Here is a 16,280-nt window from a genome sequence, read left to right as displayed (position 1 = left end):
TATTAGCCTCAAATTTAACCACAAAGTAAGTGAACGTTGCAGAGATTTTGGTTTGTCGAGTAACGTTAATACAAGTCTCAAATATATAAATTTCTTATAAATTGTTTTGTAAAAAAAGTAGTTTTTACTAATAAAAAATAATATTTTTATATATTTTTTTTTACAAGTACTAGTACGGAACTTGTCTACCTGGAAGAAGGAGACCCCACTTCAGAAATAAAAAGATTTCACTCTAGAAATAAAAAGATTCCACACTACATTGCTCTTTCTCAATTTGCTTGTGGTCTAGTTTTCAACAACGTGGGCTCGCTTCTTTCCATTTGAATTTCAAATTTAAACGGTCTACAAAAGAGGAAAAGACCGCATAGAACAATAGACATAAGAAGTTCGGATTTTTTGACGTTTCAACAGCTGTTGAAGAAGCATGGGAGACTCAGCTTGTCTCATGCAACCGTTCTCCTACACTTCTGGAATTCCTAATGGAGCCAATGAGGTCAGTTCATGAAACTACACCACAATTTTAGTACTTCTGTTTTTCTTAGTTGTAGATGTTGGATGCTTACGATTCATTGAAACGATCTGCATAAATTTAAGATTGAATCTGCTAAAGGCTTTAGCTTCGGTTTGCTTTCCCATTTCTATATAAAAAAAAATATATATATTCTTGGTTGCTACCAAACCGAGGAAAACAAAAGCAAATTGTACGAGGCTCAAATGGCAATCCTTTAAATTTTCTCAGCGAGTAAAATCTGGGAAGAGTGCCTAAATTCATATCCTTTCCGCAATTTTCCACACCAACCAAGCCCATTCCTTTACCTTTCCATCGATAATTTCCCGACTGTAATTCAATTTCTTGGAAAAGGTTTCATTTGATTTTTATCCTATACTGTAGTTTCAGTTTCGAGATGGCGTTAAAAATCTTTGTCTGCTTCAGGGAAACCCCATTCATGCTCTGGGGCAGTCAATCTCATTTGGGAGGTTCATGTCAGAGTCCTTAGCTTGGGACAAATGGTCTACCTTCTCTCACAACCGCTATGTTGAAGAGGCGGAGAGGTACTCCCGGCCTGGCTCGGTAGCTCAGAAGAAAGCTTTCTTTGAAGCTCATTACAAGAAAATCGCTGCTCAAAAGGCTGCAGCCTTGCTTGAACAAGCAAATGCTGCATCAAAGAATGAACCAGCTGAAGAAGGTGGAGTTAATAATGTTAGTACCCATGATTCGGAGATGGCGAGTCCAATTTCCAACGAGGTTGCTGACCAACAACATGAGGTCAAGGCTCCATATGCCGGGGTGTATTCCAATGTCAATGACAATGTGTATAGTTCAAACGTTGACAAGGATAAAGTTGAAAGTAGAATTGTGGATAAAGCTGATCTTGTACCTGAAAACAAAGTTATTTTGACCAATCACTTAGAAGTTGCACAATCAAGCCACCTTTGGGATGTTGATAATCAAAGGACAACTGGAACAGATCTTGAAGGAACACACCAAATGGAGAAACCTCTATTGAAGGTACCACTTTTTATTTATGACCATCAGTTTTGGTTTTGATTTTTAGGTCTTGGTATTTACATAATTGTTATTGCAACAGAGTTCAAGCTCAAATCAAGATTCTTTGTCATCGATGGGCAAGGAAAAACCATCACTTTCTTCCTTAGAGTCAGTGATTCATGATAGAGCAATCAAGGTCCCACCTTCACCTGCCAAACACACGGCTCCTATATTTTCCAAAAAGGATCATAATGCTACTCCCATGAGTATGAAGTCCTCAGTATACTCCGCAGATAAGAAGAGATCAACTCCAAAATCACATCATAAGTCAGCCACTTTCACTCCACTCAGAGAAATTAATAGGTCATCGTCCAAAGTTATCCGGAAGATTGAAAGTTCAAAAGTTGGTGCTAGTTCTTCCAAGGCATCTAAAGACTGCTCGACTCCTTTGAGGACCCCGACTACGGTGCTCTTTCTTATTTTCCCTCACTTGACCTCTCAATTACATGGACCATTTTCTTAAGCTGAATGAACGACCAACTTTGCAGTTATCGTCAAGCATGCTAAGATGAATTCATCTTCAAACTGCAGGTATCTAAGAATGAGGCACAAAGGCATCCTTCAGCTACCCCTAGGTCAGAGGCCAGAAGGTACCTGAATTTTCAGAAAGTAATTCAAAACTTTTTGAAAGTTATACATTTTCTAACTGATGGTGCATTTTTTAAAAACGTTTCTCCTGTATCTAAATATGGCGATGCCTATGAATCACAGGGCCACAACACCGCTTGATCCCTCAGCCTCTAGAAGTATAAAAGTCAGCCAAAAATGGCCCTTGCTCCCTACTGTGTACGCATCTTTCTCTAACATCGTCGGAAACTGTTCAAATTTGTTTTAACACGGATAATTCAGGATACTATTCAATGGAGAATGGAAATAGGGAAAGAATGCAACAGAAGAAAATAACATGCATCAGCATATCAAATTCCCAGTCTACTACCAATGGAACTACTCATGGGAATAAGGACCTATCTGAAGATTTAACAAAGGAGAAACTAAAATAAAGAAACCATGTTCTGTCTTTTTTCAAGAAGGCCATGTCCATAAATTCAAACCTTCAGTGTAGTGATATTTGGACCATATTACATTTCAAGGAGTTAAATGCCCTTGAGTTCTGATAATATTTTTTTCTTTATATTTTAACGCGATTGTTTCAACTATTTGAGTGAATGCAGAACCAAAATGCAGTCCCCAATTTTATCCACCCCTTTCAGCTTCAGGACGGAGGAAAGAGCTGCAAGAAGAAAGAAGGCAAGGCGTGGTTTTTTTTTTGTTTCATAATTTTATATAATAATGAATTCATGTTGTGGACTATAATTGTGTAGCTTACGGAATTTTGTCTTTGCCATTTCTTCCCCATTGCTTCCAGAAGCTAGAAGACAAATTCAATGCTAATGATGCACAAAAATTGCTGCTGCAGACAAAACGCAAGGTTACTATCTCATTTACCAAGCTTCATTTGATTTCAAAAATATTTTGAGTTACCGGCAAAACTTTCATATAAATTATAACACTCTGCAGCTTCATATGCATGGAGTGAAAATTATAGACGCGTTTGCATTATATAACTTAGCTCAGTCAATGACATGACTTCTATGGCCATTTTGTGCAGGAGAAAGCAGAAACAGAAATTAGAAAACTGCGCCAAAGCCTTTGCTTCAAAGCCAGGCCACTGCCTAATTTTTATAAGGAAAGAAAAGAGCAACAGGATGAGATACAGAAGGTATCTTTCCTCTTTATGTTACGACATCTTGTGCCATTAAGAAGAGTTGCTGCAGCACCAATTATAGTGGCTCGGTCATTTTTGGAGACTAGAAAATACCTGGAATAAAGTCCATGCCAAGTGGAGTTAGTTTAATCTGCAAAAATTACGATTATCAATCTCTTCGTTCATGCAGGTTTCATTGACACATCTGCAGTCACCCAAGCTAGGAAGAAGGCACACCCGCATCATGGTAGAGAGCACATCCCCTCTACCTCCTCAGAGGCCTTCAATCAAAAGAAATGGCTCCAAGCATGTTCATGGAAGAAAGGATTGTCGAACTCAAACTCATTCATTCACTCCACAACTGTAGTGGATACTAACGAGAATATAATGTTCAGATGGATGGCTGGAAACACAAATGTTACATAGATCTATAGAGCAGAATGTCATCGAACAATGTTGAATGCAATTCAATAGTACAATCTCCACTTGAAGCTTGGAGAGAGTTTCACATTTGTGCGATAATCCAGCATGTCAAAAAGTAAATGCCTGGGATATGGGACCTTTGATTTAGAAAAATTTCACATGCATGCAGATGTCCCAGAGTTTCACAGGTGTTTTGTTTGCAATTGCTTTCGTCATCTGAAGTATTCCCAGAGTTCAATCAGGGAAATTGTCCGTTTAAACATTCACTCAGTTGAAAGAACAGAAATGACCCAGCCACCCAAGTATCTCCCATATGTGATATGTTAAGACAGGAATGTTACCTACGCCAGGAAATGAGCAGTGGCTTATTTGTTAAGTCTCCATTTTGAGACAAAAAGATACTGTTGCCAAACTCCAAGAATGGAGCAGCCATTATTAATAAACTTAAGATAAATTCAAGCCTGTCATAGTTGGGAAAAGAAACAACATATTTTCGTGGCGTCTAACCAAGGTTGAATTAATAAGAACAAACTTTAGATAGTCGTGGATTGATTGTACTGTGGCCCCTGTAATAATTTGAATAGCAAAGGAAGGGACATTTTAAAAGAAATCTAATCACAGAGCTTGGGTAGATGATGCAAGTGTGTGTAGAAATTATGGATACCCGTAATTGGATGATGCGAAAAAGGGCAAATAATTCTTTGGAAATATACTTACATATAGCCAATCCACCTTTCATTGGAAATGGAAAATGGCCAAAACGGTGAAATTGTCATACGCACTTCAATGATCCCTGCATTTCTTTCACTTGATGGAAACAATCATTTTTTTTTTACGAGTGCCAGTGTGAAGAGCAGCCCTTGCTGATTTCAAATGGCTCATCTGCAGCATCGGGCAAAGTTGAAGTCCAACATTACGAGTTCACGACCCCATTGAATGTTGAAAATGGTTATGCTATGGTTGTGTACTAAAGAAAGGTGGGTGGGTGAGAGAGAGCAGAAGATGAGAGCTTCACATTCATTCAAGCTTTCATGATACAACGAGAAGAAGGTATACGGGATGATATTGTACAGTATTGACACAAATTCAGTCAACAGACTGCTCCCTCTTTACATTGAATTTTCTCGAAGGAAATTGAAATGCTCAAGTCAAAGCTAGGAGCCATTGCAAATAATTCAACTGTCACAAGTCAGAGATATTTCTATCAGCAATGTTTCCGCCAACTTGTAATCTTCTAATGAGGTGCTCCAAATTGCCGTTTTAATTCAGACTCTTGCATCTTTTGTCCATCTCTTCAAGATGTATTTGGTCGGGAGCAGCTTTATATTTCTATAATCGAGCACTTTTAATGCATGGCTGCACAAAACTCCCATAAACTCGAATTTCATACAATTGCAGGAAACATTCTCATCAGCAGAATTAAAAGTAACTGTGTACTCTCGCAGTTGTCCATATATGCTGAGTTTGTACTCAAACAATGACCCATTCTCAGTGCATTGGTTGACGAGAATATTGAGGCATGTTTCATATTCTAGCTGGAACAATTCAAAAATTTCTGGCGTGTAAGTATCCCTTGCCTGCTTCAACAGAATCACATCCCCCATTAGTCTTGGCATTCGTTGGCTCATATCATAATTAGCTTCTAATTCTTTGTAGTGCCAATCATTCACCACCTTTCCAAGATGTTTGAGAAATGGAAGCACATCTAAGTCAGACTTCAGATATTTCTTTAAGTTGGCAGTAAAATTTTCACGAAGTAGTGCACTTTTGATGTCAGCACAAAAGTTATGCCTTCCATATGCTACAGCCCATTTCTCTCTACATTCAAATATCTCACACAACCACTCGTTTTCCCAAAGACCATATGCGTCTAGCATGGCCTTCCATGCATTAATGAAATCCTCCTCTTCCTCGTGGTCAAAAAAGCAACAGCTTAAATCATTGACGAAAGATCCTGAGCCCACAAACAAGTCGCTCAGTTGTTTAAGCCCATTTTGGTACACATGCCATGCACACATTCGATGATGCGTTTCAGGCAATACTGAACCAACTGCTTCAGTCATTGTTGCCTCATCATCTGTGAGGAAAGTCTTTGGCTTCTTTCCAGACATTGCTTGAATGAAAGTTTGAAACAGCCACTTGAAAGATTCAACAGTTACATCATATAAAAGCGCAGCACCAAAGATCACCATTTGCTTATGATGATTAACCCCAATGAAAGATGCAAAAAGTCGGCAATCTCTGTATAATCTGCAAGTTGTATCAAAGCAAACCACATCACCAAAGTCACTGTAGTCCACCACCATCTTTGCATCAGCCCAAAATACATTAGCTATTTGACCATCAGCATCCAGTTGGATGGCATAAAAGAAAGAAGGGTTTTTTAAATGTTTGCTTTGAAAATAGAGTCGTATCCTTTCTGCTTCTCCCTCTTTCATCTCCCTCATACGTCGGAAAGGCAGTTTACTTTTATAATCAATGGGATCATAACCAAGATCCTTGCAATCTCCAACTGTCCTACATAGCAATTCAATGGCTGATTTTGGCTGAATCTTAGAACCAGAAACTAAATTGTCATCCGTGACTTGAGCTACGGCCAGTCTCTTTTGTGATCGCAACATGCGAACTCTACATGCAGCCACAAGCTCATGATTGTGCTTTTCTTCAAAGTGAGTGACACGATATTTACCATCAGGCTGACGAGAGATAACCAGTTGTGCCAAACAGCCGATTCTTGTTTCCTTTCGAGGTCTCTTCACATTTGAATCCCGTTTGTCTTTCTGTCGAAAACCTTCTCTAAAACAAGTAAACCGTCTAGATGCCACAGCACCGTCTATCTTACTCCTATTCACATAATCTTTCCGGACGCTGAACCCTATCTGTCCAGCATATGTGTTGTAAAACTTGTATGCATGATCTTCTGAATCAAATCCCATCCCAAGTTTTGGTACGACATCCATTCCAGGATGATTGGCTAAGTCAGCTTCAACTGCTTGAACAAAATCTAATCTCTTTTGTGATGGTAACATATGAGCTGTAGATGGCGTTACAAACTCATGATTGTGTTTTGTTTCAAAATGAGTGACACGAAACTTGCCATTGGGTTGACGGGCAATGGTCATATGGGCCAAGCAACCAGTTCTTGTTTCCTGCCGGGAGGATTTCCTCATGTTTCCAGTATGTTTGGCGGGCCGATAACCTTGTCTATAACAAGTGTACCTTCTGGATACCACTGCACCACTTATCCTACTTTTGTTTACAAAATCTTTTCGAATGCTGAAACCTTCTATAACAGCATATATACTGTAACACTTGTATGCATCCTCTTCTGATTCAAACTCCATGCCAACTTTTGGTGCCACATATTCATCATTCTCACCTTTTACATTAATACCAACTCCTGATACATCAACAGATACAGAATCTGGGCTCTGACACTCAAACTCGCCAACAACTTCCATATCAAACTTGTTAACAGAGGAGTCATCTGGGGTCAGACTGGCCTCACCATCAATTTCCCCTTGACTCTTGTCAAAAGAAGAAACACTTGGGGTCTCAAAATCATGCTCACTATCAATAACCACCTGACTCTTGTCAACAGAAGAGCCATTTGGACTTTGATACTCACGCTCATCACCATTAACCACCAGAATCTGTTCAACAAAGGAAGATTTGGGGCTCTGAGATGCCTGCCCCATATCACTCGCCAATACGGTTGATCTTTGACATTCATTTTCAATATCCTCTTCCGGTGCATGAGTTGTTATACCAGGCTCGCTACTGTTCATATGAACTTCAGTACAAGTATGCAGGCGCAAGAAAATTAAAAAAAAAAAAATGAGAAAAGCATACAACAGCAACTTAAAAAGTTCATCTTAACAAATTTATCAGAAGTTATGCAATGTAAAACATAGTCTAGCATTGAACATAACCAGCAGATTCAATAACAGAGTGGAACAGGAATCAATCATCTACCCTCTACTTCATGAAGTATAGAGTAAAAGGAAACCACATAACATTGTTGCCAAATTCCAGAGAACAGATACCATACTCCCACCACGTCCCCTCGGCCGAGTTGAGAACCAAACTGAGCTAAAAAATATACGGCAGATTACTCAAAAATAAAAAATAAAAAAGAGCCAAATTCCAAATTGATGCCTAGTTTTTTCCTCCTTTTTGGCCTGAAGACCAACATGGACACGAATGTCCGAGACTCTGTAAGCATGCACATATACTATATAGCAAACTCTTATACCCAAAACTAGACCGGAAATTTCCGGCATCAAACACGAAAGGTGTAAAAAACCCATATAGAATCGAATATAAATTACAAACTAAGCAACAAGAAAGGCCATGCTGATTGGGGTTATATTATGCTCAGTTCAGTTCACTCGGTAAATAATGAAATTAGGCAACTAGCACCATGTTGTATATATTTCAGTTCTCATCCCAGAATTGAGAGTGAGAGAGAGAGCCGGGGGGGGGGGTTAACGTTAACCTGAGATGAAAGCGAAGGGAAAGTGGGGAAAATTCCGCTGGGACGGTGGCGCAAACTTTGTGATGTTCCGGTGGGTGCTGATGTTTTTCAACGGACCAGATTTGTTGTGGTATTGGTGAATGGTCGGATGCGTTGGCTAGGCACCGCAATCGGAAGAATTGTAGAGATACTAGGGCTTCTCTCAGCAGTTCGTTCAGAGAGAATGGAGAAAGGAGGAAGGGAAATACGTACGGATGGAACCGCACGAGGGTCCTGCGAAGGTTCTTTATTATTGACGTGGCAGTTTTCTAGTGGTTATACGAAAGTGCTACCTTAAGGTGCTGTTTGGACGGTACTGTAACATGCCATTAAATGAAGTTATGTTTTACGTCAATGGCTCAATGGATGTTACTTCTATTGGGCCATTTGCTTTCTCCTTGCATCGAGATCACCAATCGATTTTCCGTCCAAGTAAAATGGGACTTTGATTTCTCATCTTGGGCCAAGGAGAGCCCAGTTCATCTCCAAGAGTCGAAGTAGCCGAAACCCTAGCAAGCTCAAGAACACAGTTCTAGCGAGTACGCTCCGAGCAAAAATCCATAACATACAAAATTCTGAATCAATGGCCAATTCGCTGATGAACCGAACCCTCAACTCACTCAGAAAAAACCCCAAACTTCTCACAGCAGTTTCGTCACAACCCTACACGCGTCTTTTCAGCTCGTCTATCGCCACCGCCCATGACTCCCCATCCGACGACCCTTCTTCATCCTTCTCATTTTCATTTGACGTCCCAGAAGACGGTGATAATAAATGCAACAACATCAAAAGAGACGGCGATGACAGCATTTACCTCAAGGCGTCGAGCTCGAAGGCTGAAATGGCGTCGACTGTGACAATGCCGATGTCGTTCATGACGGGGTCCATAGTGGGTAGGAAGTTCTACAACGACGTGAAGATAAGAGAGGCCGATGATGGGATTGGGTGGACGGTGATGCTTGATTATCGGACTCTTAAGGCGCCCTCCAAGAGGCCCCTCAAGCTCCCTACTCTGCCTCTTGCTAAGGCCATTGCTGCTGAGTGGCAATACCAGGTTAGTGCGTGAGCTTAATTTATGTAACTTTCTTGTGATTGTTGTTTACTTTCCTGAATTCTCATTTGGTCTCTTTGTTTTGTGGACTGAAGATCTTTCGGGTCTTTTTTGGATTTGCTTAAAATCAAATGGGTTCTCGTCCAAAACTGTTTTTTCTTTTGGAGTTGGGTTGCCGTACTACTATCTCATCTGAATTGGGTCTTTTGTGGGTGTTGTGGGTTTACGGCGACTCAAATGCTCTTGAGATTTGATTTTGTGGTGTTGTAAGACAGGGGCTTTCTTTCGTAATTTTGCTTGTTTTGGGAGTTTTCTTTCGTATAGAATGTGTTTTGGTGTTTCTGAAGCTATTATAATCTCTCATTCCTAAAAAAAAATCATAAAGTTATACTTGTGTTAATTAAGAATTTTTTTTTTGTGAACTTGTATGTTAATTGCTGTAGCAAACGGATGGGATCAGACCCTTCACAATGCCTCTAATGAAACTTGCTTGTACTGCACTGGATAGAGTGCCTCTTACGCGAGCAAAGATTATTGAGAATTTGATGAAGAAATTTAATCAAGATTTGGTCTTTTGTCGAGCTCCAGAAGATAATGATCTGACACGTGGCGTATATGGTATGTATTTGAACGATACTTCTTCAATGAATACTGGTTGAAGGCTATAAGTTGGTGCCAATGGAGTTTATTTTTTACTCCTCCAAGATAACTCCTTTCGAATTTTGATCCGCTAATTCTAAAGAAAAATTCAGAATTATGCAGAAGAGAAGGCTTTTTAATATAGGATCTCTAAAATTCTCAAAGTCTCGTATATTAATGTCCATGTTTATGTCCACTTGAAATAAATGTTATACAACCTACAAAAAATCCGATTATATGTCCATGTTTAGTTGTAAAAAAAAAATCTAAACACTATACAAAACCCTCTATACCCCACTAACTTTATCTTCTCGATCTCATTTTAATTATGGTTTGTCGATGTTAGATTTGGTTGCTGAGTTTCGATGACTGCAATACTACAAGAAACAAGCTTTACGACTTACTGTGGCAAACTTTGAAACTTCAATACTTAATAGGAAAATTCACTTATGAGATAGATGTTATAGATATGTGGCTTTTAGTTATGACTTACGACTTAACTAGGGAATTATATTTTAGGATTTATTTGTTTTTGCTTTACATAACTGGGTGGGCACACACATGGGGGAGAGGGAGAGTACATGTACCTCTGTGCTAATTTAATTAGTTAGATTACTTCCCCATACAAAATAATATTACTTCTGCCCGTCTCAGAAAAGGAACTGTATGGTTAAATGGTTGAAAGCCTGAATTGTTTCTTTTGCAAAAGTCTCTAGCTTGTCATCAATGCCGACTCCCTCGAAGAAAACTGCATACCTTTCAAGGCTTTTGGGTCTCTTTTAAGAAAATTGACAAGAGTTAGGTCTAATATGGTGTTTTGCATATAGCTTCTTACACATACGGTCTTTTCTTGGAAATGGATCTTTTCATTTTAAATGTCTAACCTATCATGCCTTATATTTTTGTAGAATGTCAAGTGCAGAAAATTGATCCTTTACTTGATTGGGTAGAGTCCGAATTTGGCTTTAAGCCTGTCGTCTACTCCAGCTTTTTTGGCGGAAAGCAGGAAGATGGTCTCATAAAGGCCATAGATAACCTTCTAAAGAAAACAGATGACTGTGAATTGGCAGCAATTGATGCTATCGCATCTGCAGCACATTCTTTGATTATTGCAGTTGGGATCTCTAATGGGAAATTGCAGATTGAGGAGGCAATTGAATTGATTAGACTTGAAGAAGATTTGCAGGTTTTCATTACTATAATGGCATTGCTGCCGCCCCTTACGGCCTTACCTCCCTTTTCTTTTTCTTACACAACAGACCTTAGCAATTGCTGACGTTAGGATGTAGCCCGTGGCTCTCATCCAAATTAATTATGATAGCTTTTTCTTATTTCTATGTAGGTGGACAGGTGGGGTCTTGTCGAAGGCGGACATGATGTGGATGTTGCTGATCTGAGGGTACAAATCTCATCAGCTGCTGTATTCCTTGGTCTTTCTCGCAGGACATAACCCTTGTGCATTTTCGAAAATGAGATAGAAATGAAATGATTTTATATAAAATTTGAAGAAAATATTGTTAAGATATTATTATTATTTTAGAATTTGAAAAAATTGAATTGAGATTTAAAAATTTTGAATTGTTTATTATATTTTGTGTAAAATTTTAAAAAATTATAATGATGAAATGATATGAGATGAAATACTTTTCGAATCTAAATGAGATCTAGTCTCGTTTCTTTGGCTGTTATAAATCTTGACTTTGTGCATGGAATGCTCAGAATTTTGTTATAATATGTTGTGGTGGATGGAAATTGACATTGAAATGTGGATACTCTAATTCTAATTCATCTCTCTCGTAGATAATAGAGAGCATTCGTTGTACAATTGTATACTTCTACCATTAGATCACTGGCATTGTATATTCAAAATTTAAAAGAATATAGATAAAATGAGCTGCATTGGAGTAGTCAAATAGTGGAAACTTTAAATATGAGCTATAGTATTTCTTTAAAGCTTTCTTCATATTTGAAGATGTACTATTCATCTTCAAAAGTAATATTTTATTTCAAAATATCATATCCAACTACTCCATAACATTTCCCAAGTTTTCCATCTTCAGTGATATATTCAAAAGTGATATTTATTTCAAAATATTAGACCCACGTTTCAAAAAATAATTTAAATAAAAATTAAATTATTAATTAACATATAGTCAATATAGTTATAAAATATGAAAAAAAATTAAAATATTATTATTAAAAATATTATATTATATTATTATTTTGACAACTCCAATATGAAGTTATGGCTTGAATGATTTTTTATTTCTGAAAAATATCTACTTCTAACTAAATTTTGAAGATGAATTTAATGAAACTAATGCCAATGCTATTAGGGAATTTATATCTTACAGTCTCCTCTGTTTTGCCATACTGAGTGAATGCAGCGGCCCTTCCTATGTTTAGGCCATTGGCGTGCATGCATTCCTATATCAATTTTCATCAAATCCACTAGTCTCAAATCGAAGTTAAAAAGGGCATAGGACGCGAGGGAACTGACAGCTTAAACTTAATAAGATAAGCAAGTTCAGTTACAACAATGTTACATCAGCTGTTACAGTGATGTAAAACATTTCAAGGTTTTGAGAGTTCGTGACAAATGAAAGGCGAGTACTTGCTTGAAAAAAAATTGGTTTGAAACTCAACGGAGACCAAGAAAATCAAAAGTCCCGACTCAGAAGATAACTTCACCTTCTTGTTAATACAATAATGTGATTTGCTATAAGATTAGCCTTACCAATATTTGTAGGCTTGTTCTATTTCTTTAATTTCGAAGGGATTAAGGCAATTAGTTTATGTTTATCATTAGTCTCACCTTATTTATCATCAGTAGTTTGCTTGAACCGGTTTTGCGGAACAAAACAAGACTAATCTATGCCTATTCTAATTTGCTTTGCATGCATATGCATACCACACCTCCATTTATCTTCTATGATGAAATGGACAGTGTGAAGACAGATTCTTGCTAGTGATGATAATAAAAAAGATCCATACACATTAAATTTGGAGAGGTATATAAAGCGGGTAAAGACATGGCAGCTCTTTTTTTATAGAAATAATTGCTTCTTTTTTCCTTTTTTTTTTTTCCTAAGTAAGTTAACTTATTAAACTATAAAGATGATACATGAGCAGGGGGTGAGATTCCCCAACAATTACCCCAAAAAGCAATAAAAAAAATAGTGCAAAGTGGTGAACGAGTTTATTTGGGACCAATTTCTTGGTCCCTACCCCTATCCTACGATAGGATGACATCTTATAGAAAGACGAAAATAAAATATTCGCAAAAAAACCAACAATGGAATCACCGCTGGTGATGGTGGAACCTCTTCTGGAAGCGGTGAAGGTGACGAGTGCACTGTCACATATTGTCTGGAGATGATTTTTAGAGAGGTCCAGAATCTCTCTTACAAGATCACTGGTTAGGAAAAACGGTAACATAAGATAGCAATCGGAATCTAAGCCGAGTCGACAGCGACGGGCCAATACAGATGGTAGTGACGCGTGCAGGACATGCGCCACCTGAGGAGGTGAACGAACGAGTAAATTTAAAGGACTTGAGGCCTCTGAAGCTGGTGGGGCCATGCATGGCCTCCAATGTCGCTCCAGGACGCGACTGCGAGTTGAAAACCCACAAGGCAGGGGCTGCGTGTGCATTGAACTCGCCGAGCAAAAACGCATTTTTTCTTCCACGAACATGGAGATCAACGACCTGAGAGGCTGAGCCAGTGTCGCATGTTGGTTGGAGATTGCCAGAAAGCAGTAGATAAGTGAGGATTAACACTAGGGGAAAAACCTCTGGGGCTGGCTAGGGGAGGAGGTGGTCGAAGCGTAAGCTCTGAACCCCCTCCGCCAGCGAAAACAAGAGGAAACTGAGTCTTTGAATTTCATAGAGAGAAGAAAGAGAGAGAGAGAGGGGTTTTCTATGGAAAGAATTGCTTGGTCCACACAAAAGTAAACTTCTCTATGAAAACAAAGTTTTGGGACTCATGGACAAATTCAATAAACCTCTGATCACAGCTCCAGGTGGACCCAGGAGTTCCATTAAACTTTATTCGAAAGCAAAAGACTAACACAATTTGATTCGCAAATTCTGTAGGTACAAATGGGATAATACATTCGATACTTCGCGTTATTAACTCAATACACAGTTTCATGGGTCATCAAAATTATCCCAGAACAACGGGAAATGCACATCAGCAGGATTGCAGCTAGTGCTAGAGGACGCTAGAAACTCATTTGCCACCAGTAAGTTGGAGCTGCTTGATATGGGTGATCTGTTTTCCAGGGTTCAAGCCCTTCGGACAGGCACGGGCACAGTTGAGTATGGTATGGCAGCGGTAGAGCTTGAACTCATCATTTATAGCCTCCAGCCTTTCCTTTGTATATTCATCTCGACTATCACTTATCCACCTGCAGCAGCATGTACAATCCACACATGAAAATCTTAAAAACTTCCTAATCACTAACAACCATGCCATATATTTTTGACAAAATAAAGATATTCAAGGACATGCACAGAGAAACACACACATACCAAGATTTGAACTTCATCCCTTTATCACATAGGTATTTCAGTTATCAAATGCATTTCCAATTGTATGGGTAGAACTCAGATATTGCTTCAAGTAACATTTTGATCACAATCCTAATAGGCTAACAGCCAAAGAAAATGGATATAACGAGTACAATTATCGATAAGATCATGAGTGTATAAGACCCTGTTTGAATTCAAAGGATTTTCGAGACCAGGAGACTTTATTAAGAATTCCTGAATGGGTTATTTTTTGTTGAAACACAGTGAATTCAGGCAAAACTAAGATCATTTAGACATTATAAATGCCAGGATGACAATCTACCATTACTTTATGGTTACTAGATTATTTTCTAGATTTGCATGTTGAGATGAGTTGAGCTGAATTGTGAATAGTAGTATCTCGTGGGTCTTATTGAGATAATTTAACTTTTTAAAATTGAGATGAATTTAACTTTTTAGATTGAAATGAATAAAGTAGATTGAGATGAGTTTTAACTCCAACAACCAAACACAGCCTGTCGAGGAAACAAAACATCGAACATATACCATTCTCCACAGCATAGGCTAAAGACTACATTACTAAAATACGAAAAAAAAAATCTTTTTTACTAGGGAAAGCAAAAAACAATAATCATAGACAAAAAGAAGAAATATAAAAGCAATGCCGTTTGCAGTAAACAATTTTGTTCTCTTTTTTTAAGAACCCTAGTTTTCTAAGCAAGTGTAAGCCAACCATATTTTGAACAGTAAACAAATCAGAATCATACTTCATCGCCTAAAACCAACAAATAACACTCAAAATAAATGACAGTAAATTATTAAAAAAAATATAGAGAAGTTTACCGATTGGCATGGAGCAAAGCTGCGGGTCCCAGATAAGACTCGGGGTTCCACCAGTAACTGGGGCAGGATGTGCTACAGCAGGCGCAGAGAATGCACTCGTACATCCCATCCAGCTTGGCCCTATCCTTCTTGCTCTGCAGTATCTCCTTCCCCGGAACGGACGCCGGGGTCTTCCTCTTAAGCCAGGGCTCGATGCTCTTATATTGGTTGTAGAAGTTGGTCATGTCCACCACCAGGTCCTTAATCACGAACATGTGTGGCAGTGGCGTGATCGTGGTGTTGGATCCGGCCGACGGGATCTTAGTGAGGCAGGCGAGTCCGTTGCAGCCGTCGATGTTCATTGCGCAGGAACCGCAGATGCCTTCTCGGCACGATCGGCGGAAGGTGAGGGTGGGGTCGAACTCATTCTTGATCTTGATGAGGGCGTCGAGGACCATGGGACCGCACTCTTTCAGGTCGATCTTGTACTCCTGGAGCTCCGGCTTCGATGGGCTGTCTGGATTCCACCGGTAGATTGAGAAGGTCTTGAGAGTCGCGGCGGAGCGTGCCTTCGGCTCCACCTGCTGCGCCTGAGCCTCGCTCGCATGGGCCCGAGCCAGCACGAATCTCGCCGTCGAAACCCTAGATACTGCCCTCCTGAACAGACTCGTCGCCATTACTGCCTTTCTTCAGTCCCAGATAGAGAGAGCGAGACGAGCGACTCCGAATTTATCGGTTGGTCTTTTTCGTTTGGGCTTGGTGGAATAACGTCACAAAGGGACTTGGGGACCAAAATGGGTTTTATTTATAGGAAAGAACGGTTTTAAGAATGCAGGGTCAATTTGGAGACACTGCGAGAGTTAATAATGTGCGTTACGTGGAGGGTTTTAAGCCGTTGGTTGTTATCGGTATCGTGGTTTGCTCGTGGAGCAGTCATTTTGATTCTTAATTGTCACCGATACAACTATAAACCTAAGGAAAAGATGCACACGGCACCCACATTAATTGAATTCAAGAATCCATTCCTTCCCTATGCATCCG

At 39.2% G+C, this 16,280-nt stretch overlaps 4 protein-coding genes across 4 annotated transcripts; 2 read left to right on the top strand and 2 right to left on the bottom strand.

Annotated features, from left to right (window-relative positions):
• Positions 1–364: 364 nt before the first annotated feature.
• Positions 365–3,864, top strand: LOC108986230 (protein WVD2-like 7). The gene is made up of 9 exons (XM_018958787.2): positions 365–493; positions 935–1,510; positions 1,590–1,955; positions 2,081–2,139; positions 2,261–2,335; positions 2,722–2,797; positions 2,916–2,978; positions 3,159–3,269; positions 3,445–3,864. The coding sequence occupies exons 1-9, from the start codon at positions 425–427 to the stop codon at positions 3,619–3,621; spliced, it is 1,572 nt and encodes a 523-aa protein (XP_018814332.1). The 5' UTR covers positions 365–424; the 3' UTR covers positions 3,622–3,864.
• Positions 3,865–4,664: 800 nt separating this feature from the next.
• LOC108986229 (protein FAR1-RELATED SEQUENCE 5-like) lies at positions 4,665–8,424 on the bottom strand. The gene is made up of 2 exons (XM_018958785.2): positions 8,176–8,424; positions 4,665–7,457 (listed from the first exon to the last, which is right to left on the bottom strand). The coding sequence occupies exon 2, from the start codon at positions 7,373–7,375 to the stop codon at positions 4,943–4,945; it is 2,433 nt and encodes an 810-aa protein (XP_018814330.1). The 5' UTR covers positions 7,376–7,457; positions 8,176–8,424; the 3' UTR covers positions 4,665–4,942.
• A 161-nt stretch (positions 8,425–8,585) lies between these two features.
• Positions 8,586–11,541, top strand: LOC108986212. Its single transcript, XM_018958754.2, has 4 exons — positions 8,586–9,247; positions 9,688–9,862; positions 10,792–11,069; positions 11,226–11,541. The coding sequence occupies exons 1-4, from the start codon at positions 8,777–8,779 to the stop codon at positions 11,331–11,333; spliced, it is 1,032 nt and encodes a 343-aa protein (XP_018814299.1). The 5' UTR covers positions 8,586–8,776; the 3' UTR covers positions 11,334–11,541.
• Positions 11,542–13,872: 2,331 nt separating this feature from the next.
• On the bottom strand, positions 13,873–16,238 carry LOC108986223 (succinate dehydrogenase [ubiquinone] iron-sulfur subunit 2, mitochondrial-like). The gene is made up of 2 exons (XM_018958776.2): positions 15,261–16,238; positions 13,873–14,293 (listed from the first exon to the last, which is right to left on the bottom strand). The coding sequence occupies exons 1-2, from the start codon at positions 15,914–15,916 to the stop codon at positions 14,116–14,118; spliced, it is 834 nt and encodes a 277-aa protein (XP_018814321.1). The 5' UTR covers positions 15,917–16,238; the 3' UTR covers positions 13,873–14,115.
• Between the last annotated feature and the right edge of the window lie 42 nt (positions 16,239–16,280).

The sequence above is a fragment of the Juglans regia genome, chromosome 10, assembly GCF_001411555.2.
Source record: "Juglans regia cultivar Chandler chromosome 10, Walnut 2.0, whole genome shotgun sequence".
NCBI classification, from domain to species: Eukaryota; Viridiplantae; Streptophyta; class Magnoliopsida; order Fagales; family Juglandaceae; genus Juglans; species Juglans regia.
This window is presented reverse-complemented; position numbering and strand designations above follow the sequence as displayed.

Bases quoted from the DNA above. Each gene is read 5' to 3' on its own strand.
- LOC108986229 (XM_018958785.2), bottom strand. From the start codon at position 7,375: ATGGGGCAGGCATCTCAGAGCCCCAAATCTTCCTTTGTTGAACAGATT.
- LOC108986212 (XM_018958754.2), top strand. From the start codon at position 8,777: ATGGCCAATTCGCTGATGAACCGAACCCTCAACTCACTCAGAAAAAAC. The intron at 9,863-10,791 runs GTATGTATTTGA...ATATTTTTGTAG, and splicing joins TCTGACACGTGGCGTATATG to AATGTCAAGTGCAGAAAATT. The intron at 11,070-11,225 runs GTTTTCATTACT...ATTTCTATGTAG, and splicing joins GACTTGAAGAAGATTTGCAG to GTGGACAGGTGGGGTCTTGT.
- LOC108986230 (XM_018958787.2), top strand. From the start codon at position 425: ATGGGAGACTCAGCTTGTCTCATGCAACCGTTCTCCTACACTTCTGGA. The intron at 2,336-2,721 runs GTACGCATCTTT...GAGTGAATGCAG, and splicing joins TGGCCCTTGCTCCCTACTGT to AACCAAAATGCAGTCCCCAA. The intron at 3,270-3,444 runs GTATCTTTCCTC...TCGTTCATGCAG, and splicing joins AACAGGATGAGATACAGAAG to GTTTCATTGACACATCTGCA.
- LOC108986223 (XM_018958776.2), bottom strand. From the start codon at position 15,916: ATGGCGACGAGTCTGTTCAGGAGGGCAGTATCTAGGGTTTCGACGGCG. The intron at 14,294-15,260 runs GTAAACTTCTCT...ATGCTGCTGCAG, and splicing joins GCTTTGCTCCATGCCAATCG to GTGGATAAGTGATAGTCGAG.